The 25,781-nt window shown below is 41.4% G+C and overlaps 1 protein-coding gene across 1 annotated transcript in view; it reads right to left on the reverse strand.

Moving 5' to 3' along the window:
• Positions 1 to 6,965: 6,965 nt before the first annotated feature.
• Positions 6,966 to 25,781, reverse strand: part of LOC112264100 (olfactomedin-like protein 2A) — a 32,664-nt gene continuing 13,848 nt past the window's right edge. The window contains exons 2-8 of the mRNA XM_042294878.1: positions 24,880 to 25,143; positions 24,021 to 24,128; positions 23,400 to 23,576; positions 22,999 to 23,254; positions 10,911 to 11,219; positions 10,475 to 10,660; positions 6,966 to 8,658 (exon numbers count right to left, since the gene is read on the reverse strand). Of these exons, the coding sequence (XP_042150812.1) occupies positions 8,054 to 8,658; positions 10,475 to 10,660; positions 10,911 to 11,219; positions 22,999 to 23,254; positions 23,400 to 23,576; positions 24,021 to 24,128; positions 24,880 to 25,143 (1,905 nt within the window). The 3' untranslated portion in view covers positions 6,966 to 8,053. The remainder of the gene's footprint in view (positions 8,659 to 10,474; positions 10,661 to 10,910; positions 11,220 to 22,998; positions 23,255 to 23,399; positions 23,577 to 24,020; positions 24,129 to 24,879; positions 25,144 to 25,781) is intronic.

Below are 25,781 nucleotides of genomic sequence, written 5' to 3' on the forward strand. Positions count from 1 at the left end.
ATACATTGTTCTTGGCCAACCACAACCCATTTGGTCAGTCTCTCTGCTCTGCTCCCCAACACCCAGACGAGCACTGCTTTTCCCTTCTTAAACTAGGCCCAGATAAATATTAGGATATTTGTTTTATTTGTTATTTTGTGTCTGAAAAATAAGAGAGGAGGGTGTTGCCAGTGTAAATGCAGTCTGGAAGTGATTTGTAGAATTCGTATGATTTTTTTTATTGGGGATTCCTCTGCTTCACTCAATGTTTCTGTTCCTCTGAGGGTTCCTGTTGGAACATGATAATCAGCATGACTTCAGTGGAGTCCGTCAGTAGTATGAAGGGACAGAGAAATACTGCAGCAGACAGATGATGTCATTACACTGATGCAGTTTGATCTTGTTACAGTCAATACAAAGTAATACGTGTGTATGTCATAGTATGTCGGGGTGCAGTAAAATGTAGACAACTGCAACGTCTGTAATGACACACCTTAGAGTGACTGACAGCATCCAAATAAATGTTAGTCCACTAAACATACATTCAAAAAGAACAAATGAATAACCGTTGATAACTACAGGACGGACACAGTCTGGAGAGGCATATCGGTGATCATACCACTGCATACCTTTCGTGCCTGTTTGTTGACAGATGTATCCTCTGTCACCATAGTGACCAGATCCTTGCCAAGTGCTGAAATATTAGAAATATGTTTAGTGTTCTGGAAGACTGGCATCAGGCACATTGTATTTAATATGGTGTGACTTTTTTTCATGCTTTATTAGGTTGCCCAAACTGCTATTTATTCTTCTAATGGCTCTATTGTATTCAGGTTTGACTACAATGCTGTAATGTATAATCCATAGGGGAAAGAACACACAGTGAACAAAATGCATAGGCTACGCTTCATTCATGAGTTCGTATTAATAACCCGCACTGGCTAATGTTTGGAATGCACAGTGAATAAATCTATCATTACACACTATGTTGACCATAGCGCCACAAACACCTACTCGAAATCTCACATTTTTAAGCCAGGCATTTTCTTTGCAATCCTCCAACGCCTCTGATCCAACAGCTAAACATTGTGATTCACTTGGAAGATTTCTTTCCACAGCTGATGTTTCCTGTGTGCTCACTGTACATGCCCTGCAGTGCATAGCCGCAAGCGCATACCAGCCTGAGTAGGAGTCTCTGTGCCTGAGGCTGATGCTCTGCTACAATATGTGTTGCCAAGGTCCCGACACAACCACTCCTCCTTGATAATCTCCAAAGACTCCATTGTGTCTGATACAATGGCTTCCCTTAGTGCTCTCTTTAGACCACTAGGCTAGACTGCAGGAAAGCCCCCTCTAAAACTAGCATGGGACATAACTGAATGTGTGCCAACTCCCACAGACAAGTGAAGGGGAAGGCACTTAATACCTTTAATTGGATAGTTATCGAGTATGAGACCTCTGGGCCATGTCTTGCACATTAGAGCTAATAAAGCCTACAGGTTTGACGACAAGACAGCTAATCATGAGTGCCATTCACCTTCCTCATTATAAAAGGCTTTGGCCTGCGCTCATAGTTCACTGTCCCAGTCCTGCTCCCTACATCCTGCTCAATCAACTGCTTTTCAAGTGACTGACTGGCTGCAGGAAATAGCCTGTGGGATCTTAATTAAAGTCATGTTGAGGCTGCACATATTGTTCTGGACTAGCATAAGCTTTCATGAGCTCTGTTTCCTCAACACATTTCATTTAGTCGGCACTGGTGGAATGTGTTAGCAATGTGTTATCAATAGGAATTAAAATATTTACTCAGAACTTAATCATTCATGTGGAATGGATACATTGTTGCGGAGCTTATAAAACTCTACAATGTGTTTTGCGTGCAGTGTTAATGTCTCAATGTCTCTCATTGAGATCTAATGTCTATAGTAGTTCTTGGATGATCTCATCCTCAGATTCTTTGCTCTCCCACCTGATTTTTTTGAACGGCATATGAATTGTTCTTGTCAACCTCACGTAACGTTTATGTGCCAGAAAAATCTCTTTGCTACAGATCACAACATATCTGGCCCGTCAATCATCATGTCATTTTCTCTGTTCAAGTTTCAGAGCTCAGTGACTCTGGGGTTTTCATGGCTGGAGATGTGCATTTCCTATATGTCCATAATGAGACTAATATACCGAGAGGTCTCTGCGCACTCGTTTGGAATAGGGTGTGGAGCTAGAGATGCGTGGAGAACATGCAAAGGTCTCTATAGCGGGTGTGTATGACATCATCATTGAAAAAAGGCCTTGTAGAGGGTCTTGGAGGACAAGCTCTCTCAACATTAACCCAATCCATTCCTGTCCATGTAAATAAAGCTATACATCCGCTGCTTTGATCAACAGCCGACTCAGGTGATCTCCAGTCCTGTGACACTTAAGCTCTAGGGTCATCACCGGAGCAGGAGGCCCTGTTGATGTGAACAGGATCACTTTGAGTAACAGGAGAGCCTTCGTGTTAGACAATGGGACCTCAGCACCCTGAGTCATGTGAATTCTCACTGTTCCTCATTACAAAACTTTGACTGACCATCATTGTCCCATGTTGCGTGACAACAACTTGTTAGCATCTCACTGTACCGTTGGAGTTAGCTAGCAATCAGCCATTAACAAAACCATAAAACAGAATTCATTACACAGAAATGTGTACCTCTCAATCTCGCGATGGAAGTATTGGTTGTATTAGGTGACGAAAATTCCAACATTGTGTGCAAAGCTGTACTTTAAATAGCGTTGCTGAGGGGGTGTTTCATGTTCCCAAATGAGGACCACATGAGAGGACCACACCCCTTATACATTTATCTCATGCTCCATTTCCACTCCTCCCTCCAGCATTGCCTGGCTCAGAGCTCAGAGCTAAAGTTGAAGAATTTCACATCACCAGCCAGCCAATCATCCTGCCCAACCCTTGTTACCGTGACCCCAGGGCAGGCCGGCTCCTTTAGTGCACTTGGACTTCCAATCAAGCAGAGCCGAGTGACCTTTGTCCTGGAACAAAACACAACTCATGAGAGTGAGTTTGTGGTGCTATTCAGGGAGAGTTAACCACACACAAAAAACTCAAGAGGAATCATCGAGTCATTCAACTGCGTCCTGTCAACACATAACACTGGGCAGTGAAAGTCCTGCTCCCCATGGCATCCACTGGGTCTGCCTGTGCACATTTGCACTTCTCACAGCAATATTTAAAAGCAGATTTTTTTTTATGTCATCCATAGCACAGAGACAAGCACAACGGGTTGTGCATAGTAATAAACTCAGCAAAAAAAGAAACATTCCTTTTTCAGGACCCTGTCTTTCAAAGATAATTCGTAAAAATACAAATAACTTCACAGATCTTCATTGTAAAGGGTTTAAACACTGTTTCCCAAGCTTGTTCAATGAACCATAAACAATTAATGAAAATGCACCTTTGGAACTGTCGTTAAGACACTAGCAGCTTACAGACAGTAGGCAATTAAGGTCACAGTTTTGAAAACTTAGGACACTAAAGTGGCCTTTCTACTGACTCTGAAAAACACCAAAAGAAAAATGCCCAGGGTCCCTGCTCATCTGCGTGAACATGCCTTAGGCATGCTGCAAGAGGCATGAGGACTGCAGATGTGCCAGGGCAATAAATTGCAATATCCGGACGCCTAAGACAGCGCTACAGGAAGACAGGACGGACAGCTGATCGTCCTCGTAGTGGCAGACCACGTGTAACAACACCTGCACAGGATCGGTACATCCGAACATCACACCTGCGGTAGAGGTACAGGATGGCAACAACAACTGCCCGAGTTACACCAGGAACGCACAATTCCTCCATCAGTGCTCAGACTGTCCGCAATAGGCTGAGGGAGGCTGGACTGAGGGCTTGTAGGCCTGTTGTAAGGCAGGTCCTCACCAGACATCACCAGCAACAACGTAGCCTATGGGCACAGAGCCACCATCGCTGGACCAGACAGGACTGGCAAAAAGTGCTCTTCACTGATGAGTCACGGTTTTGTCTCACCAGGGGTGTTGGTCGGATTTGCGTTTATCGTTGAAGGAATGAGCGTTACACTGAGGCCTGTACCCTGGATTGGGATCGATTTGGAGGTGGAGGGTCTGTCGTGGTCTGGGGCGGTGTGTCACAGCATCATTGGACTGAGCTTGTTGTCATTGCAGGCAATCTCAACGCTGTACATTACAGGGAAGACATCCTCCTCCCTCATGTGGTACCCTTCCTGCAGGCTCATCCTGACATGACCCTCCAGCATGACAATGCCACCAGCCATACTGCTCGTTCTGTGTGTGATTTCCTGCAAGACAGGAATGTCAGTGTTCTGCCATGGCCAGCGAAGAGCCCGGATCTCAATCCCATTGAGCACGTCTGGGACCTGTTGGATCGGAGGCTGAGCGCTAGGGCCATTCCCTCCAGAAATGTCCGGAAACTTGCAGATGCCTTGGTGGAAGAGTGGGGTAACATCTCACAGCAAGAACTGGCAAATCTGGTGCAGTCCATGAGGTAGAGATGCACTGCAGTACTTAATGCAGCTGGTGGCCACACCAGATACTGACTGTTACTTTTAATTATGACCCCCCCTTTCTTCAGGGACACATTATTCAATTTCTGTTAGCCACACGTCTGTGGAACTTGTTCAGTTTATGTCTCAGTTGTTGAATCTTGTTATGTTCATACAAATATTAATATTGCTGAAAATAAACGAAGTTGACAGTGAGAGGACTTTTCTTTTTTTGCTGAGTTTATAACATTTCCAAATAAAAAACCTTTCTGTCAAAAATTGTGTATCAAAGACTGTGACATTACGAATAACAAATTGCAGTGCTGTAATTAGTCATGCACATTTCTGTGTAAACTTAACCAAACCATAAAAATAGATTCAAAATACGTATTAGTCATTAAAGTGGTTGTTTCAAAATAAATCAAATATGATAGTAAAATGCTCAAAAGATATTTATGCAAAACTTTATTTGAATTAGTGGTCTTCATAACTCTTCATAACGGCAGTACATGCACTACATGCAGGTACAATCATTTATGACTCATCATAGATCAGAAACTGTCAGAGGTTCATGGATTAGAATTCCTTTAGAAGACGGTACTGTACATCTGTATGCATTTACATAATTGACCTCAATGACAGTTAATTTCCTATGAAGTAATGGTTTACAAATATGCCAAAATTATGATGACAGATGTAGTGACCGTGTAAATGTTACTAGCAGCAACAACCGTATAGTTTTCATTCAAACAAAAAATTAACATATAACTTTATACAAAATGTATGCAAAGCAACAACAATGGAGATATGAAGTATACATTTCTGGAAAATTACAAGTGAATACAAAATCTTCAGTTTAGAAACTCGTGTATATTGTTTTTGTGAGTTCATATACAGTACCAGCCAAAAGTTTGAACACACCTACTAATTCAAGGGTTTTACTTTATTCTTACTATTTTATACATTGTAGAATAATTGTGAAAACTTCAAAACTATGAAATAACACATATGTAGTAAGTAAAAAAGTGTTAAACATGTGGGAACTCTTCAAACTCTTCAGTAGCCATCCTTTGCCTTGATGAAAGCTTTGCACACTCTTGGCATTCTCTCAACCAGCCTCACCTGGAATGCTTTTTCCAACAGTCTTGAAGGAGTTCCCACATATGCTGAGCACTTGCTGGCTGCTTTTCCTTCAGTCTGCGGTCCAACTCATCCTAAACCATCTCAATTGGGTTGAGGTCGGGTGGTTACACATCCTGGAGGTATGTTGGGTCATTGTCCTGTTGAAAAACAAATGATACTCCCACTAAGCGCAAACCAGATGGGATGGCGTATTGCTGCAGAATGCTGTGGTAGCCATACTGGTTAAGTGTGCCTTGAATTCTAAATAAATCACTGACAGTGTCACCAGCAAAGCACCCCACACCATCACACTTCCTCCTCCATGCTTCACAGTGGGAACCACAGATGCGCAGATCATCAGCTCACCTACTCTGCGTCTCACAAAGACACGGCGGTTGGAACCAAAAATCTCAAATTTGGACTCATCAGACCAAAGGACAGATTTCCACCGGTCTAATGACCTTTGCTAGTGTTTCTTGGACCAGGTAAGTCTCTTCTTCTTATTGGTGTCCTTTAGTAGTTTTTTTCCCAGCATTTCAACCATGAAGGCCTGATTCATGCAGTCTCCTCTGAACAGTTGATATTGAGATGTGACTATTACTTGAACGCTGTGAAGCATTTTTTTGGGCTGCAATCTGAGGTGCAGTTAACTCTAATGAACTTATCCTCTGCAGCAGAGGTAACTGGGTCTTCCGTTCCTGTGGCGGTCCTCATGAGAGTCAGTTTCATCATAACGTTTGATGGTTTTTATGACTGCACTTGAAGAAACTTTCAAATTTCTTGACATTTTCTGGGTTGACTGACCTTCATGTCTTAAAGTAATGATGGACTGTCAATTCTCTTTGCTTATTTGAGCTGTTCTTGCCATAATATGGACTTGGTCTTTTACCAAATAAGGCTATCTTCTGTATACCACCCCTACCTTATCACAACTGATTGGCTCAAATGCATTAAGAAGGAAAGAAATTCCACAAATGAACTTTTAACAAGGCACACTGGGAGGTAGCCTAGTGGTTTGAGCGTTGGACTAGTAACCGGCAGGTTGCAATATCGAATCCCCGAGCTGACACGGTAAAAATCTGTCCTTTGTCCCTGAACAAGGCAGTTATTTCACTGTTCCTAGGCCGTCATTGAAAATAAGAATTTGTTCTTAAGTTAAATAAAGGTTAAAAAAAAGAATAATAATTGAAATGCATTCCAGGTGACTACCTCATGAAGCTGGTTGAGAGAATGCCAAGAGTGTGCAAAGCTGTCAAGGCAATGCGTGGCTACGTTGAAGAATCTCAAATACAAAATATATTTAGATTTGTTTCACACTTTTTTGGTTACTACATGATTCCATATGTGTTATTTCATAGTTTCGATGTCTTGACTATTATTCTACAACGTAGAAAAAAGTAAAAATAAATAAAAACTCAACACTTTTGACTGGTACTCTATACTCAAAGCATCCCTCGTCCTCACTGAAAGAAACAATTTTAACAGTTAACACTACAGTATGCAGCAACATTTATACAAGTTTAAAAACAAACATCGTCAATAGGCCTGAAATGACAATTACAGATGATCATAGTGCTAGGTGACAGGATAAGAGTTTGATGGGCCATAAAAATCAAATGGGTGGAATATATGAGCCGTTCGTGATTTACAATAGCATCCCAATATAGAGTCCACATTGACCAGGAACCTTGTTGAGTACGGGACGCATGGTATGCTGTCAAGTGTATTGGTTAGTATGCATTGAAAGAGGAATGTTGGCTGTTGAATCTAATATGGGCGCTGCTGGACTGTCCATAGATCCGGTAAAGAGGTCAATGGAATTTGACCAATACAATGAAAATGCCATGGAAATGCTCGGGGGGAAAGATCCGAATCTCCTCACTGCCCCCCATTAAAATTAACCTACATTTAGGCTATTGTTTATATGTGTATTTCACAATATTTTGAGGTGAAAATCAGAGTATAATGCTGTATGGATGTCAACCCCAACACATGTTCATGTCATAATCACCAATGAACTGCATTACAGTTAAAAACAACATTGACTATCACCACAGATTTCTCAGTGCTAGCTACGCTACCAGCTTATACGAATGGGAGTTACCATTTAGCAGTTACTTCTTCTAAACCTGAACAGGGACTACTTCTAAATGTTATGCAGCAAAAACAGCCAAATATATCAAAATTGGACTTTAGTAACCACATTGTAGGCCTCTTACAATACATCAATGATAATGGGCTTGATGAATATCCACTTCATTAGATCAGATTTGAATGTGCCCCAATCCGGCATCCTTCTCCTATTCCCCGTTCCATTGACCTCTTTACCGCATCTATTACTGAGCATCTCTCTTATCTCTATGGGGATAGTGAACTTGTCATAGTGCTGATGGCCTATACTTTACCTGAGCGCAAAACCCCTGTGCTCATTGGTCAACAAAGTGTATGTTATATGTGATCTGGTGTCCATTGTCCCAGGCGTACAGGACCTTCTCCTTGGGATTGTAGTCGATCTGGGTGGTGTAGGCGTATTCGTTGGTAAAGGGCAGACGAGGAATAGCCTCTGAGTTGGTGTGGGTGTCGTAGGCATAGTTCACCTCCCCTTCCTTCTGGTTGTAGACGTCCACAGCGTACAGCACCCCACAGATGATGAAGCAGTTCCCGTAGGAGTTCCTCTTCAGGCCCGTCCTCCAAGTTGTCTCCTTCTTCATGGACAGATCCCCAGGGTCCAGCTTACTGATGACGATCACCTCCTGCTGAGAGTAGTCATAGTCCGTGGCAGGGTAGATCACCCACAGTCCACTCTCGTCCACGGCAAAGTCAATGTCCGAGTGGCCTCTCCACTTCCAAGGGGTGGTGTCCTCGTAAACCACGTCATGCAGGAGGGTCCAGGCGGCCACGTAACGCATCCTTAGGTCGTACTTAATTATGTTTTTGGTGAAAGCTCTGTTGTAGTAAAATGCTCCGTTGTACACCACATGGCCTGTGCCGATCCAGTTGTAAGGCAGTTTGAAGAGGTTGCTCCAACGACCTAACAGGACCAAATATATACATGTTTAGCGAGCGCTAACTACATACCATGTTGCCCCCCCCCAGACATTATGCCAACATCATGTAAAATTGAGAATAAATCAAGTCATTCTGGGTTTCACAGGTGTCCCACACACAAACATTTTAATAGTTCCATAACAGTTTATACAATTGTTTCACATGAGAGACGGACTAGTTTCTGTTTTATTATCCTACTCCCTGCTGTCCAAACAGATGTTCTGTTATTAGGGTTACACTCATATCTGGTCACATCTGCTCTCTTACATTTCCACCTCAGGAAGTGTGATTTAGATAATGAATGAAGCTGCAGCGAAGGACAAAAACAACCCCATAGCACAGCACTTTTGCCCCCCGAGGCCAGCCCATGCCTCTAATCCCTCAGCTATGGCCAGTTCAAATGAGAGGCCAGCCCTGCCTAAGCAGAGATCACAGCCACTCACAGAGAAACCTAGCCATCCGCACGCTGCTGTGAACTCACCACCCTTCTGGATATCAGAGCAAAATCTCTGTACGCTTATCAAGATGTTAGTGAGTTTCAAAAAACATTGTCCTAACACCTCTAAATCAACCAGGCCAGTCCTGTGAGAAAGATAATTTTACCCAGTCAGTTAAGAGGAGTAATCTTATTTCTCTCTCCAATTACTAGAGCAAGAAGGGGTGGATTTTTCCCACCCAGCTGTTTTAGGAACTTTGTGTGTGGAATGAAAAGCACAGTATGACAACTAAAACCTGGAGTTTGAGTCTCAAGCTGCGTCAAGATCACTTTGAGTCAAAATGCATGCCGAGATCTACCACTCAGACAAAAAAGGACTTAAAAAACGTAAGTCTATGCAACACTAACCAATTAAAAACAGTTCTGTTGCAATTAGGTTTGTGCAGTAGGCTATAGGCCCAATACATTATCACTGCATATTGGCTACGCTTGAATTGTCATGCCAATGTTGTTCTTCTCAGACCATTTTAAAATGATATTTAAAAAATGTTAGGGATATGATAACACTGGTAATAGGTCATTTGTTGTATTACTTGTGAGGCATAATTATATGAATATTATTTTACTGGACTGATGGCCTGCATCTGATGGTCAGTCTGAGGGGAGGGAGCATCAGTCAGGAAGTTAAAGCTTAAAGCTAAAGGCAAAATGGCTTAAGGACAACAAAGTCAAGGTATTGGAGTGGCCATCACAAAGCCCTGACCTCAATCCTATAGACAATGTGTGGGCAGAACTGAAAAAGTGTGAGCAAGGAGGACTTTCAAACCTGTCTCGGTTACACAAGCTCTGTCAGGAGGAATGGGCCAAATTTCACCCGACTTATTGTGGGAAGCTGTGGAAGGCTACCCGAAACACTTGACCCAAGTTAAACAATTTAAAGGCAATGCTACCAAATACGAATTGAGTGTGTGTAAACATCTGACCCACTGGGAACGTAATGAAGGAAATAAAGGCTGAAATAAATCATTCTCTCTACTATTATTCTGACATTAAACATTCTTAAAATAAAGTGGTGATCCTATCTGACCTAAGACAGGGATGATTTTTTACTAGGATTAAATATCAGGAATTGTGAAAAACTGAGTTTAAATGTATTTGGCTAAGGTGTATGTAAACTTCTGACTTCAACTGTATCTCTCTATTTTGCATGAGAATACTTTGGACCAGATTTCCATAATTAAAATCACTTGTTGCTGATTTGCTGGTGTTTTTACAGTCTTATGTCCAACAATTCAAATAAATACCAAGGCTGCTAGTTGGGGAACCCTGGTCTATAATATGTATCTCTCTATGCCATGCCCACCTTGCTTGAAGTTGTCCAGGTTTCGGAACTCCACCAGGTTGTTGCCATAGTAATAGTTAGTGACGTAGATCTTGGAGTCCTTTGCCAGAGGATCCTTCATCCATGCTCCCTCATTCCTCCCATAGCTGTGCTGCTTCTCTGGTAGCTCGATAGACGCCAGGGTCCCCTCACAGTCTAGGATCTTCCCTGCCAAGTACAGCTCAAAACAGTCAACACAAAAACTACCAGTAAAACTGGATAAATAATGGCCTACATGAGTTTCCAATCATCCAATTTCACAGTCACACATATTCTGGCAGCTAAACGTTACATGCTTATCTGTTACTGAACTGAACAGAGTCACAGCATTGACTGTCAGTATTGCTGTAAATGAGCACATTCAGTTGATATAGGGTGTAGTGTAGTGTACAGTAGGGTATTGTGTTGGTCAGGCTACCTGCTCTGTGTAGGATTGGCCGGCTGTTGTTGTCCGAGTTGTCCAGGAAGAGCATGATGGTGGGAGCTGGTCTGTCTAGCCTCTCTACTGCTGCTGCACTGGTGGTGGTGGTGGTGGTAGTAGATGGCATTGTGGTACTGGCTGTTGTTGTTGTTGCTGCCATTGTTGTCGTGGTAGTGACAGCAGTTTCTGTGGTGGTTGTCGAGTCAGCTGTGGTTCCCTTTATGGTTTCCAAGATGATTTCAGCGCCTCCGTCCTCCGAGTGTGTCTCTTTGACGTGTTGGACGGTTTGAGTCTTGGCAGAGTTGTCTGAGGATAGAGGGATGAAGTATTGGAAAGCAGGCCCTGGAATTTAGTTACTCAAAATCAAACTCTGGAGGGGCCTTGTCTTCACAAGATTTCATTAGAATTAACTGACTAAAATAGAGCCTCAGAGCCACAGGCCCTGTATGAGCTGCTTTTGAGACCTCTGTCAGAGAGACAGACACTGTACAGTACCAGAGATTTCCCGGGGGCCACATCAAAGGGGAATGCATTAGTTATGCAGCACACAGAGCATGCCAGCTTCCTCTCACTTTCTCTGTCCCCTCCTCTGTAACCAAGTCGGTCCCGCTAACCTCTGCCTCTGCCTGTTTGGATTCAGAATTCCACAGTCCTCACATGACATTTTCTTATCCTTGGCCATGGAGAGAGAATAGCAGAACAGAGGACAGTACCAGGAGGAGAGGGCCAGGCTGAGTCTGCTCGCCTCTGTTACTCATATTACTGGAAATGTATCAGTCTAACTGAAATCCCAAATTTCCCGCCTGATACAAACTGCCATGAAGGTCATGGGTGTGAGGCAACACTATTTCTGAACAGACAAACAGAGAAAATGATTTCAGATCCCTCCCATGTACTATACTCTGAATATCCGCTCCTACCCTCAAGTAGACGCTATAGGGTCCTCATGTGTAAGCTGAACAGCTAGAAGCACTCCTTCATTCCCATGTCCATCAAATACCTGAACAGCAATATGTAAAGTGTGTTAGTACACCACTGACAGAATAAGGGAATAGGCAAAGTATTATGTATGTGGCTATATGAGAAGTGTATCATGCTAAGAGTAAAGTGCAATGTATGTATTATGTTGAGTGTGTAATGTACAGTGTTTATTTTGTATACAGCAGTACTGTGTCTAAGACAATTTTCCCATTGGAACATTAAAGTTAATCCTATCCTGTCCTATCCTGTTCTACCCTAGCCTACTCTCACTTCCTGTGCTGCTAGACACATGTGAGATAAAACGCCTCTCCCTGCTACATAAGCAGCGCATCTGCACAACACTCGCTCTCTGAACCTCATAGTGCCAGCCGTGCACACTACCTGACCACATGTATCTGTTAGAGGCTTAACAGCAAGATAGAGAGTCAGGGAAAGCCTTAGGAATCAGGAGGCAGGCATAGATAAGATAATGTGCTGTGGGTCTCTCGAGTCAAAATCACAGGTATTGTTGTGGTGAAAGAAAAGCCACATTGTCTTTTATCTAATAGATGCAATTCACCTTTGAAAAAAAAGGCCCTCCTGTTCTTTGGGAGAGATTATGGAAAGTAAGCTGATTCGCTTCACTGGATTGACAAAAGTGGCTGGACTCACCAAAGTATGGCTAAACGGCTAGGCATGGCAGAACACATGATCTAACAGCATATGTGCATCTGAACCTTGAGCAAACCTAGCATACCTATCCATTCAACTAGAGTTACCCAGCAAACCAAAATTGGTTCCCAGAACATTCGTTAGGTTGTAGCAAATGTTCTCATGACACAAAAAAATGTCCAGACGTGCTGATGATTATAAAATGTTTGTATAAAACATTCGCCTGATGTTACTAGAACGTTCTTAGAACACATTTAATCTGTTCTTTAAATGGTCCCAGAATGTTTCTTTAGGTTGTAGGAACATTGTGGGCATATGACAAGAGATTCTGAAAACACTTAAACTGTCCAGTTAGGCTGACATTCAGATAATGTTTCTATCTGGGTGCACAAAACCTTTGATGTTGCAAGAATGTTAACAAAAAATCATTTCTGAGTTCTTTATAGGTTCCCAGAACATTTAATTAGGTTGTGGGAATAATGTGGGTACATTACAAGAGATAGGTTCCCAAAACACAAAAGTGTGATGACATTCATACAATGTTTTGACCTGATATTACCACAACATTCTCAGCATGCAAATGTCTAGCTTCTTAAAACCTGTTTGGGATAGGGGGCAGCATTTTCACTTTTGGATTGAATAGCGTGCCCAGAGTGAATTGCCTCCTACTCTGTCCCAGATGCTAATATATACATATTATTACTAGTATTGGATAGAAAACACTCCGAAGTTTCCAAAACTGTATGAATGATGTCTGTGAGTATAACAGAACTCATATAGCAGGCGAAAACCTGAGAAAAAATCCAAACAGGAAATGGGAAATCTGAGGTTTGTAGATTTTCAAAGCTTGGCCTACCAAATACAGTGTCTATGGGGTCAAGTTGCACTTCCTAAGACTTCCACTAGATGTCAACCGTCTTTAGAAACTTGTTTCAGGCTTCTGCTACAAAGGAGAGGGGAATGAGAGCTGAATCAGTCAAGGGTCTGGCAGAGTGTCTCAGGCTCGTGATGCGCGGTCCCGACAGAGTTAGCTCTCGTTCCAGTGCTTTTCTACAGACAATGGAATTCTCCGGTTGGAACCTTATTGATGATTTATGTTTAAAAAATCCTAAAAATTGATTCCATACATCGTTTGACATGTTTCTACGACCTGTAATGGAACTTTTCGACTTTTTGTCTGGACGTAGTGCTCGCGCCTCATGAAGATGGATTACTGGGCTGAACACTCTAACAACAAGTGGCTATTTGGACATAAATTATGGACTTTATGGAACAAATCAGTCATTTATTGTAGAACTGGGATTCCTGGGAGTGCCTTCTGATGAAGATCATCAAAGGTAAGTGAATATTTATAATGTTATTTCTAACTTCTGTTGACTCCAACATGGCGGATATTTCTTTGGCTGGATTGGGCTGTCTCTCAGATTATGCTTTTTCCGTAAAGTTTTTTTGAAACCTGACACAGAGGTTGCATTAACCTGTTGCGACGGGCAATCCCGTATCCGGGATCTTAAGTATAGCCTCAAGCTCATTAGCATAACGCAACGTTAACTATTCATGAAAATCGCAAATGAAATGAAATAAATATATTGGCTCTCAAGCTTAGCCTTTTGTTAACAACACTGTCATCTCAGATTTTCAAAATATGCTTTTCAACCATAGCAAAACAAGCATTTGTGTAAGAGTATTGATAGCTAGCATAGCATTAAGCCTAGCATTCAGCAGGCAACATTTTCACAAAAACAAGAAAAGCATTCAAATAAAATAATTTACCTTTGAAGAACTTCGGATGTTTTCAATGAGGAGACTCTCATTTAGATAGCAAATGTTCAGTTTTTCCAAAAAGATTATTTGTGTAGGAGAAATCGCTCCGTTTTGCTCATCACGTTTGGCTGAGAAAAACCCCCGAAAATTCAGTCATCAAAACGCCAAACTTTTTTCCAAATTAACTCCATAATATCGACAGAAACATGGCAAACGTTGTTTAGAATCAATCCTCAAGGTGTTTTTCACATTACTATTCGATGATAAGTCATTCGTGGCAGTTTTGTTTCTCCTCTGAATCACATGGGAAAATACATGCAGCTGGAGATTACGCACCAATTTCGACGGAGGACACCAGGCGGACACCTGGTAAATGTAGTCTCTTATGGTCAATCTTCCAATGATATGCCTACAAGTACGTCACAATGCTGCAGACACCTTGGGGAAACGACAGAAAGTGTAGGCTCGTTCCTGGCGCATTCACAGCCATATAAGGAGACATTGGAACACAGCGCCTCAAAAATCTGTCTCACTTCCTGTTTGAAGTTTCATCTTGGTTTCGCCTGTAGCATTAGTTCTGTGGCACTCACAGACAATATCTTTGCAGTTTTGGAAACGTCAGAGTGTTTTCTTTCCAAAGCTGTCAATTATATGCATAGTCGAGCATCTTTTCGTGACAAAATATCTTGTTTAAAATGGGAATATTTTTTTATCCATAAATTAAAAGAGCGCCCCCTATATCCAAGAAGTTAATGAGAAGTCTATCTTTAATTATGTGAATAACACTTGTATCTTTTATCAAAATCCCCAGATGTTTCTGAATCAAAACATCACTGCACATAATGCAACATGAAAACTGAGATTTTTGGATATAAATATGCACATTATCGAACAAAACATACATGTATTGTGTAACATGATGTCCTATGAGTGTCATCTGATGAAGATCATCAAAGGTTAGTGATTAATTAACCTAACACATTCATATGTTGTGCATTCTCTGTAAAGCCTTTTTGAAAGAAGTGTATCTTTCATTTGCTGTTTTGGACTTGTTAATGTGTGAAAGTTACATATATCGAAAAAATAGTTTTGAATTTCGCGCGCTGCTTTTTCAGGAGGAATGTTGTCGAGGGGTTCCGCTAGCGGAACGCCTGCCCTAGAAAGGTTAAAGAGCGACTGCCTTTAAAAAACAACAAATCCCTCAGATTATTTTCTATGTTGCATCAATTCAAGTCTGAAACAGTTATTCTAGTGATACAATTGAATACAAAGCGTAAATAGGATAATTTTGGTCATAAAGTCAGTTTTCTCTTATCCTCTGCGCACGGAACCCGGTAGCGAGATGAAATTCGACAACATACGGTGATCGCTACATAAATAGTCATATTAAACATTCATGAAAATACAAGTGTCTCACATATTTCGAAAGCCTAGAATCTTGCTAATCCAACTGCGTTGTTAGATTTAAAAAAGGATTTACTACAAAATAATACAATGCGATTATCTGAGGATAGAGCCCCATAAAAAACAACTATTTCAACCAGCACAGGCGTAACAAAATCACAAACGGCAATAAAATAAATTGTTTACCTTTGACGATCTTCCTCTGTTTGCAATCCCAATGCTCATTGTTACACAATGAATGTTCTATTGTTTGATAAAAATCCATTTTTATAGCCTAACACGAAACATTTTGTGAACCGCTTGTGTCGTGAATTCCGTCTCATTCCATTTTCGACGACACACTCGAGGTAAATACACACACTGAACGTGACTTTTCCAGTCATGTTTGGTTTCATTGCAATCAACTGGTTTGTTTGTAACACAACCAAACCTGATGGGTCATTTCGCGTGACGTATTGACTGAAAGAAACCGATTTGAAGACATTAAGTAATGACATCATTGTGCACCAATGATTTGCCCGCTGTTTCGTTGATTGACTGTATTTTAAACCAATGACCACTGATCGTCTTGAAATCTAGCTGGGTAGATAGCCAATGAGCTGAGGTAAACGGCAATATGTAATGTTTATGTGTTGGAAGACCAACCCATGTTGTAAACTCCGGCGTAAAGAGGGTCATTCGCCATTGAAGTTTCATACCGGAAGGAGCAACGCATGTTGCGCACAGCGTTGTTTTGGTAAAGCGCATATTCAGCTGTTTATATATCAATCAGTATGGCGACTAAGTCAGGGAAAGCTAAATCTAAGTCTAGATATACAGATGTAAACACAATTTTAGAAGAAATTGATCGAGGACGATTCATTTAGCGATTCCCCAATGGCGGAATATTTTTTGAACGGAGAGGACATCGTTTTGTACTGGTAAGTTCTTCTCATGCTAATGCCGTTGTTTGAAATGAACAATATAAAATATTATTTGTGAAATGAAATAGCCTATTTGAGGCTGTTGAGGGGAGGGCAGGCCCACAACAATGGCCAAAGTGAAATGGAGACAGTAGATACAGCTGGTCTGTTGTAATATAATAGAGACAGTAGATCTAGCTGAAATGTCATAATATAAATGAGACAGTAGATCTAGCAGGTCTACAATAATATATTCAACCTTATGTTCCATGTACTCTACATATATCTGTTTATTATACCTGTTGATACAGGGCTCATATGTGAAACTATTCTAACTGAACATATTCTTTCACAGTGACACTGACTCCGAATGGGAGCCCCCAGTGCCAAGGTGTCCATCCCCCACTGAAGCTGGTTCATCCAGCTCCTGCCACAAGTGGTGTTCATCTGCCCAAATGTATTTCTGCAGGCATGGATGTGCTATGGCACCTGGCATCAGCAGCATAATATTGTGTAGAGGACTCAGGGTCTTCCAAATATTGAAAGTGTTATTTTATAAATGTATATATTTTTTTTCTTCATGTTTTTTCTCCATTTTTTGGGGGCGTGTGTTAGAATACCATTTTGGTATTTTGTATATAGTTATTCCATTCAAAATGTATAACTTCACCAATTTGGCCACTTGGGTACATTTGGGCTACTTGTGTGGGACACCTGGGTCACTTCATGATAAATGTCATGTAGCACACTCATTTTGGAAGTTATCATTCTGAAACTTTGCACAAGTACTATTGCCCTCTTATGTTTTTCACTGAAATTGTCCAAGGCCCTTCTCCCCCGATTGCTCAGTTTGGCCGGGCAGCCAACTCAAGGAAGAGTCTTGGTGGTTTCAAACTTCTTATATTTAAGAATGATTGAGGCCACTATGTTTTTGGGGCCCTTCAATGCTGCACAATTTTTGTTGGTACCCTTCGCCAGATCTGTGCCTCGGCACAATAATGTCTCAGAGGTCTTCGGAAAATTCCTTTGACCTCGTGGCTTGGTTTTTATTCTGACATGCACTGTCAAATCTGGGACCTTATATAGACAGGTGTATGCCCTTCCAAATCTTGTACAATCAATTGAATTTACCACAGGTGGACTCCAATCAAGTTGAAGTAACATCAAGATAGTCAATGGAAATAGAATGCACTCGAGCTCCATTTTGAGTCTCAGAGCAAAGGGTCTGAATACTTATGTAAATAAGGTATTTCAGTTTTTTTTGTAAATACATTTGCCAAAATGTCTAAAAACCTGTTTTCGCTTTATCATTATGGGGTATTGTGTGTAGATTGATGAGGGTGGGAAATTATTTAATCAATTTTAGAATAAGGTTGTAAGGTAACAAAATGTGGAAAAAGTGAAGTGGTCTGAGTACGTTCCGACTGCACTGTAGATGTAAAATTGCGCAACTAAAACATAATCTGCAATTTAAAAAAATTTATGACAGATTTCTTGAGTTATCTTAGATTCATCCTGGGGATATTGAGTAAGTGAAATAGGCTTCCGTGTCTACAGTGTCTCATGCAGGACAAACATCATTAACCAAATGCAGAATCAGTCAGAAAACACTCCTCCAAGACTGAAATCGCGTTACAGCGTTACAAGTACACAGCATATGAAGAGGATGGGAATATTTGAATAACTCAAACATTTTGTTCTGTTTCCTGATTGACCATATTAGAGTGAAAAAACCCTGAAAGGCCACAGTTATCTCCTGGTGGCACAGAGGGTTAATGATCTGGTTGCTGATTTTAGGATTGCAGATTCAATCCCACATATTCTTTACCCATGTTTCTTTTGAAGAAAACGGTGAAATTGAGGCTCAGATACACTCTACTAAAAGAGAGGATGTACAGTGCCTTGCGAAAGTATTCGGCCCCCTTGAACTTTGCGACCTTTTGCCACATTTCAGGCTTCAAACATAAATATATAAAACTGTATTTTTTTGTGAAGAATCAACAACAAGTGGGACACAATCATGAAGTGGAACGACATTTATTGGATATTTCAAACTTTTTTAACAAATCAAAAACTGAAAAATTGTGCGTGCAAATTTATTCAGCCCCCTTAAGTTAATATTTTGTAGCGCCACCTTTTGCTGCGATTACAGCTGTAAGTCGCTTGGGGTATGTCTCTATCAGTTTAACACATCGAGAGACTGAAATTTTTTCCCATTCCTCCTTGCAAAACAGCTCGAGCTCAGAGGTTGGATGGAGAGCATTTGTGAACAGCAGTTTTCAGTTCTTTCCACAGATTCTCGATTGGATTCAGGTCTGGACTTTGACTTGGCCATTCTAACACCTGGATATGTTTATTTTTGAACCATTCCATTGTAGATTTTGCTTTATGTTTTGGATCATTGTCTTGTTGGAAGACAAAACTCTGTCCAAGTCTCAGGTCTTTTGCAGACTCCATCAGGTTTTCTTCCAGAATGGTCCTGTATTTGGCTCCATCCATCTTCCCATCAATTTGAACCATCTTCCCTGTCCCTGCTGAAGAAAAGCAGGCCCAAACCATGATGCTGCCACCACCATGTTTGACAGTGGGGATGGTGTGTTCAGGGTGATGGGCTGTGTTGCTTTTACGCCAAACATAACGTTTTGCATTGTTGCCAAAAAGTTCAATTTTGGTTTCATCTGACCAGAGCACCTTCTTCCACATGTTTGGTGTGTCTCCCAGGTGGCTTGTGGCAAACTTTAAATGACACTTTTTATGGATATCTTTAAGAAATGGCTTTCTTCTTGCCACTCTTCCATAAAGGCCAGATTTGTGCAATATACGACTGATTGTTGTCCTATGGACAGAGTCTCCCACCTCAGCTGTAGATCTCTGCAGTTCATCCAGAGTGATCATGGGCCTCTTGGCTGCATCTCTGATCAGTCTTCTCCTTGTATGAGCTGAAAGTTTAGAGGGACGGCCAGGTCTTGGTAGATTTGCAGTGGTCTGATACTCCTTCCATTTCAATATTATTGCTTGCACAGTGCTCCTTGGGATGTTTAAAGCTTGGGAAATCTTTTTGTATCCAAATCCGGCTTTAAACTTCTTCACAACAGTATCTCGGACCTGCCTGGTGTGTTCCTTGTTCTTCATGATGCTCTCTGCGCTTTTAACGGACCTCTGAGACTATCACAGTGCAGGTGCATTTATACAGAGACTTGATTACACACAGGTGGATTGTATTTATCATCATTAGTCATTTAGGTCAACATTGGAACATTCAGAGATCCTCACTGAACTTCTGGAGAAAGTTTGCTGCACTGAAAGTAAAGGGGCTGAATAATTTTGCACGCCCAATTTTTCAGTTTTTGATTTGTTAAAAAAGTTTGAAATATCCAATAAAGATCGTTCCACTTCATGATTGTGTCCCACTTGTTGTTGATTCTTCACAAAAAAATACAGTTTTATATCTTTATGTTTGAAGCCTGAAATGTGGCAAAAGGTCGCAAAGTTCAAGGGGGCCGAATACTTTCGCAAGGCACTGTATTTATTTCATCCAGATTTTTTAATCTAGCCAGAAATGCAGAATTTAGACTAACTGTAAAAATAAAACATTGTGCAAAAAATGGACTGTTCAAATTTTAAAAAGACACACTCAATATAATTCCTACTTTGAGTCGCTTGACATGATCCCCCCTCTCTTATTGTTCATGATCTGAAAAGCAAAACTGATCCTAGATGAGCACTCATCGTTTTGGATACCTTGTAAATATGGACCCAGCAGTATGCCGTATATAAAGAGGATGGGTGAGGTGATGGTGAATAACTCAGTTATCGGGTATATCCCTGGGTTAGTTATGTGTAAGAAGGCTAAAAAGGAAGAATGGAATTCCTGATTGACCATACTGCCACACTGAAAAAAGAAGGCGTAAGAGAGCTTCCCTGGTGTGGCAGAAGATAAAAAACCTGACTTGGGAACCAAACATTGGTGGTTCAAACACCACATGTGCATATTTTCAGTGTATGAAGTGTAAAGATATAGTTGTGTTTGTACTGTATGACTGAAGGCTGTTCCAATGTGCTCTAAATTAAAATGCTGTGTACATTTACAGTCCTCAAATGCAAATTGCCATTAAATCTGTAGAGAAACATCCTGGGATGTATTCCAATCTGCTTTAAACAGCTACACATTTGCATGCTGAGAATGTAGTGGTAATATTAGGAAAAACGTAAATATAGCATGTTCTAGAAATGTTCTGAATACCTCTAAGACAAGGTCAACTGTGGAGTACTAGTCAAAAGTCTGGACACACCTACTCAGTCCAGGGTTTTTCTTTATTTTTTTACTATTTTCTACATTGTAGAATAATAGAAGACATCAACACATGGAATCATGTAGTAACCAAAAAAAGTGTTAAACAAATCAAAATATATTTTATATTTGGGATTCTTCAAAGTAGCCACCCTTTGCCTATACAACTTTGCACACGCTTGACATTCTCTCAATGTCTTCACTATTATTCTACAATAAAAGAAAAACCATTGAATGAGTGGGTGTGTCCAAACTTTTGACTGGTACTGTATGTTGTGTGAACATCAATGGAATATTATGTTAAACCTAAAACAAATATACTATGAACGTCATAAAAACAGACTTAGTTGGAAATTGTGGAACATTATGCAACATTGTGGGAATGTTCTGTGCGACCTTTTGTGAATATCACAAGAATATTCTTGTAAAATTAAGGGAATGTCCTGTGCAACCTAACTTCAACAACTGAGCATATTTTTTTTTTTCGCAACCATGTGTGTGAGGTGTATACTTTTGTTTCAAAGTAGATTTGTTGAAGACTACCAAGAAACACTGTGTGACACTGATTTAACCCACGGCAGTAAAAGGTTTTAAGATGGTGTGTCGCCTTGTTAATGTCCAAAAGCGGAAGGCTCTCTTTCCATTTCCCCTGAAAACCAGAACATCCAGTTGTTGGGGACTCGGCAGAGGCTAGCAACAACCTAACCAACGTTCTGGGAACTTTCACAGAATCAATTTTGGTTTGCTGGGAAAACGTTACTTGTACATTGTGTTATTAAATTACCTGGAAAACTAATGAGAACATTTTGTGAATGTTCTGTGGTGTTGTGCAGAACAAGGAGAACAAACCAAAGGTATTTATTACATTAAAAAAAGTTTTGGGGACGTTATCATACTAATGTTAGATAAAACTCTAACTAGAGATTAATGGGAATCTTAGCTAATGTTCTGGGAGTGGTCTCGGTTTGTTTGGTATTGAGTATGAACTATTCTGTAACCACTCCCTCTTCAATCAGGGTTGATTGGAAAATGCTTTGTTTAAAAGAAGACATTGTATCATCATATCTTTGTACTCCCTGATGAAGGCCATGCAGCCGAAACGCTTCGGACTTTTAAAATCTTTGTTCCATTGAACATGCTATACAAATAAAGACATTTTTATTAATTATATGAAGAGTGCCTTGGTCCTTCTTTCTTTTTGTAAACTTAAAGAGGATTTGAAGGAGTCAGGAAATGTTTTGTCAACTTTCATCTGCACAGTGATGAGGTTCTCCCACACATTGTGTGCTAGGCGTGAAGCTGGGGCATGTCCTGGATGTGGCAATGTTATTGAAACAGCATTCCTTTAGCTCGATGTATTATGTCAATACAAAAAATTGATTTCCTGCTCGCTGAATGCACACAAGCAATGTGATCCTCCAATGGCCCAAGCCCTGCTTTGTTAAAAAACAACAGCAGGATAAGTCTTGTCCTGAGGATCTGGTGATCTACAAGATGAAGGATTCACTGTTTTACTTCCTCTAGCAGAGCTGCCAAGAGTATACATGTAGCAGGAAGATTTACACTCTTTTATCACAGCAGTGTGAGAATATTATCTTTCACTCAAATCTAAATGGCTTGATCTATACAGAAATAGAATGTACAATATCTGTCTCCGTTGGGAACATGAAATATTTTTGTATTCGTTTTTGAAATTTAGCTAGGCATGTCAGTTAAGAACAAATTCTCATTTTATAATGACGGCCTACCCCGGCCAAACCCTCCCCTAACCCGGACGACGCTGGGCCAATTGTGTGCCGCTCTATGGGACTCCAGATCAGTGTTGTGCAATGCAGATCATGCATTATGTAATGAAGACCCCCCCCAAAAGAGTATAACTTACATTTGAATTGGTTTAGTTTATAGCAATCACAATAAGGTCTGAGCACATTAGAACAGCATATAAATGATCTCATACAGGCTGGCTGAGCGCTGCTAACTCAGCTGAAGTCACATTCTAATGTTGTCTTAAGGGGTGAGGGGGCTCCATACACACTGGGCTGGGAGAGAGAGTGGTCAAACTCTCCCCCTGTATCGGCCCCTTTTCTCTCACCTTTACTGCCTGTGACATGCCCGTCCCCATCCACCTTGGCTGCTTTGTAGTATGTGATGCCCCTCACTACCCCCGGCTGGTGCCCTGCCACTTTGGCCTTGGCTGTGGGGTCAGGCTTGATGGGCTTCCCAGGTTTGGTGCTCTCTTTCTTGGGTTTTACAACCTTTTCCTTGGGCGGCTTGGGAGGGGGCTTAGATGCAGGGGACTTTTTGTTAGGTTTTTTTACGGTCTCTTTGGTTTTCTCATCATTGGTGTCCTGTAAACATTAACATTCAAGCCTGTGATTTACGGTGCATCTGTGTGGGCATGTGAACGTTTGTGTGTGTTTGATGTGTAATTTGTGAGCAAGCTTGTGTGTGTGTGTGTGTGTGTGTGTGTGTGTTTGTTTGAGACACACTTACCTGAGCTTTGGTCTCTGTTTGGTCTTTCTGCAGTAGCTGCAGCCCCAGGCTGGAGATCTCCTTCTTGATGCTCATCATGATGTTTGAGTAGTTTTCATACCTCTTAAACTGGTTTGTCAGAGTGACCATGCTGTCCCTTACAAACTCATTGTCCCGAGTCAGGTTGGTCTTGATTGTCTGGAGAAACAGACGTGTTCTAAGAGTCAGACCAGTCCATTGTACAAATGTGCAAATAACTCTAACCAGAAAGGAACCCTTTTGTAAATAGATTATAAAAACGTTACTTTGTGTGACTCGTACTCTGGCGGAGCCAGTCACACAAATCTCTATCCCCATTCTAGTACATCTTTTCCTGTTAGAGAAGTGAATAACTGTAGGGTTACTGTAGCCATGCAGTTTAGGGGGGATTACTAGTATCCAATCACAAACCATTTAATCAGCTCTGTCTCCATAAAGGACCGTAGACAGCTTTAACAGCTTAGAACCCTTGGAAAGATCCCAATACACTCAAACACAGTATGTAGAAAGGCATGCAAACCTAGTGTACCCTGGTTGTTGTTTTATGTCCAAGTTATTGTGGCACTTGTTCCACTATACCAGGACGTTGTTTTTTGTGCTTACCTCCTCTAGTGTGTTCATCTGGGAGACCACCTTATTGATGTAGGAGTGAACCTTCATGAGGTCCAGACTGTACAGCGTCCCCTCCAGTAGGTCCACCATGGAATGGAGCTGCACACCCACAGCACAGAGGAGAGTATTAACACGAAACAACAACCAGGCTTAATCTATGGCTAAGTCTAAATGCACTGAGGACGGCCTGGGGCCGAAACATTTGTGTTTTGTTTTCACCTTTCCATTATGCAAATTCTTGCACTATCATTTTTTTGGGGGGGGCACAGTGATGTTCTAATAAACATGTTTATTTTTCATTCAAGCCTCAGTTTTTGACAGTGTGCAGGTCGTCATCTCTTCCAGTATTGTTTTTTTTTTTACTCCTATGTACCTGACACTATTCAGTAGTAAGGAACTTAAAAGAGTGCAGAAGGCCTAAATCCAGTCAGATCACACATCTGGTTCTGGTTGTTCTGTTCATATGCTACAGAGCGTGCCTCCTCTCCTCTCACTGCCAGTGAAAAAGGAATGTGTGCTTCAGATATGAAGGTCCTCAGAGGTGCTGAGATGTTATTAGCAGATGGATATCAGACAGACAATCCAGTGATGTCATAGTGAACTGTCTGTGTAACAACCTGGGACACCTTGAAGCTTTCATTTGAACAATTACACATAAAATCCTGTTTCTGCTTCTCCCATGGTTACGTATACTGTATCTTCAGGATCAAACCACACACATGTAATCAGGGTCTCTGGTCACTGTCTTTACACAGTCAATTACCTGATTTTACTACTAACATTTACAGTTATAAGGTTATTTTGCCACCAAGTTACAGTTAGTGTCTGTTACTGCTGCACCTCCCGTCACCTTGAGAAGCTCTGGGGCCTGTTTCTTCAGCTTCTCCATCTTCCACTCGTTCTCGCAGGGGTTGAGGGATGAGGGAGGGGCTGTGCAGGAACACTTGCAGTCCGATCCAGAGCTGACGGTCTCCACCGTGTAGAAGTCCTCCACCCGTGCTTTCCCGCTCCTCAGATGCTGGCACGCATCCTTGCTCAGTGGCCTCATGATGCACTTACATCGACAGTCTGAGCCCTCCGATGTCATCCGCACCGGCTCTGTCTCCCCAAAGATCTGACAAGAGAGAGAGTTGAAGAGAAGGGATGAAATGGCCCGATTACACCGGTTTTAAATAGAGTGGTGTAGGAGTGGTTGACTAAAGTATTCTTGACATGCGTGAACTGGACATGGTTCCCGTCCCTCAGCTACAGGAGGCAATCACAGCCTGGAATGATGTCACAACGTGGGGTTGAATGTGAGAGGGCCAGTCTGGAGGCTGAGCAGCATTCAAGCAGAGACATTCTGTGAAAGCAACTCTATCTGACCCATAGTGATCAATGGTCAGGATTTAACTTTGACATTATGATTCATAAATATATATGCTGAGCTTGGGTTCTCTCACAGGAGTCTATGGAGAGTTGTTCCAATGTTCTGAATGACTCCCTCCCCGGTGGACATACTATGAATAGTAAATCAATTTTCTTAGGAGAGAAACAAAAGCAAGGAAAGGAAAGTGATCCTGGGACATTTACCACATGCTTCATCTCCTTTGAAGCACATGAAAGGCCCAGTCAGACATTTGATATACCATAGATTTATTGCATATCTTATTGAATGTTCAGTTGTTTTTGGTAAGAGGTCAATGAGTGCCAAACCTTCATTCCACAGAGAGCTTAAGGTGTCACAGTAGTTCTCAAGTGCCTGTCTGTGAC

The sequence above is a fragment of the Oncorhynchus tshawytscha genome, linkage group LG12, assembly GCF_018296145.1.
Source record: "Oncorhynchus tshawytscha isolate Ot180627B linkage group LG12, Otsh_v2.0, whole genome shotgun sequence".
Classification (NCBI taxonomy): Eukaryota; Metazoa; Chordata; class Actinopteri; order Salmoniformes; family Salmonidae; genus Oncorhynchus; species Oncorhynchus tshawytscha.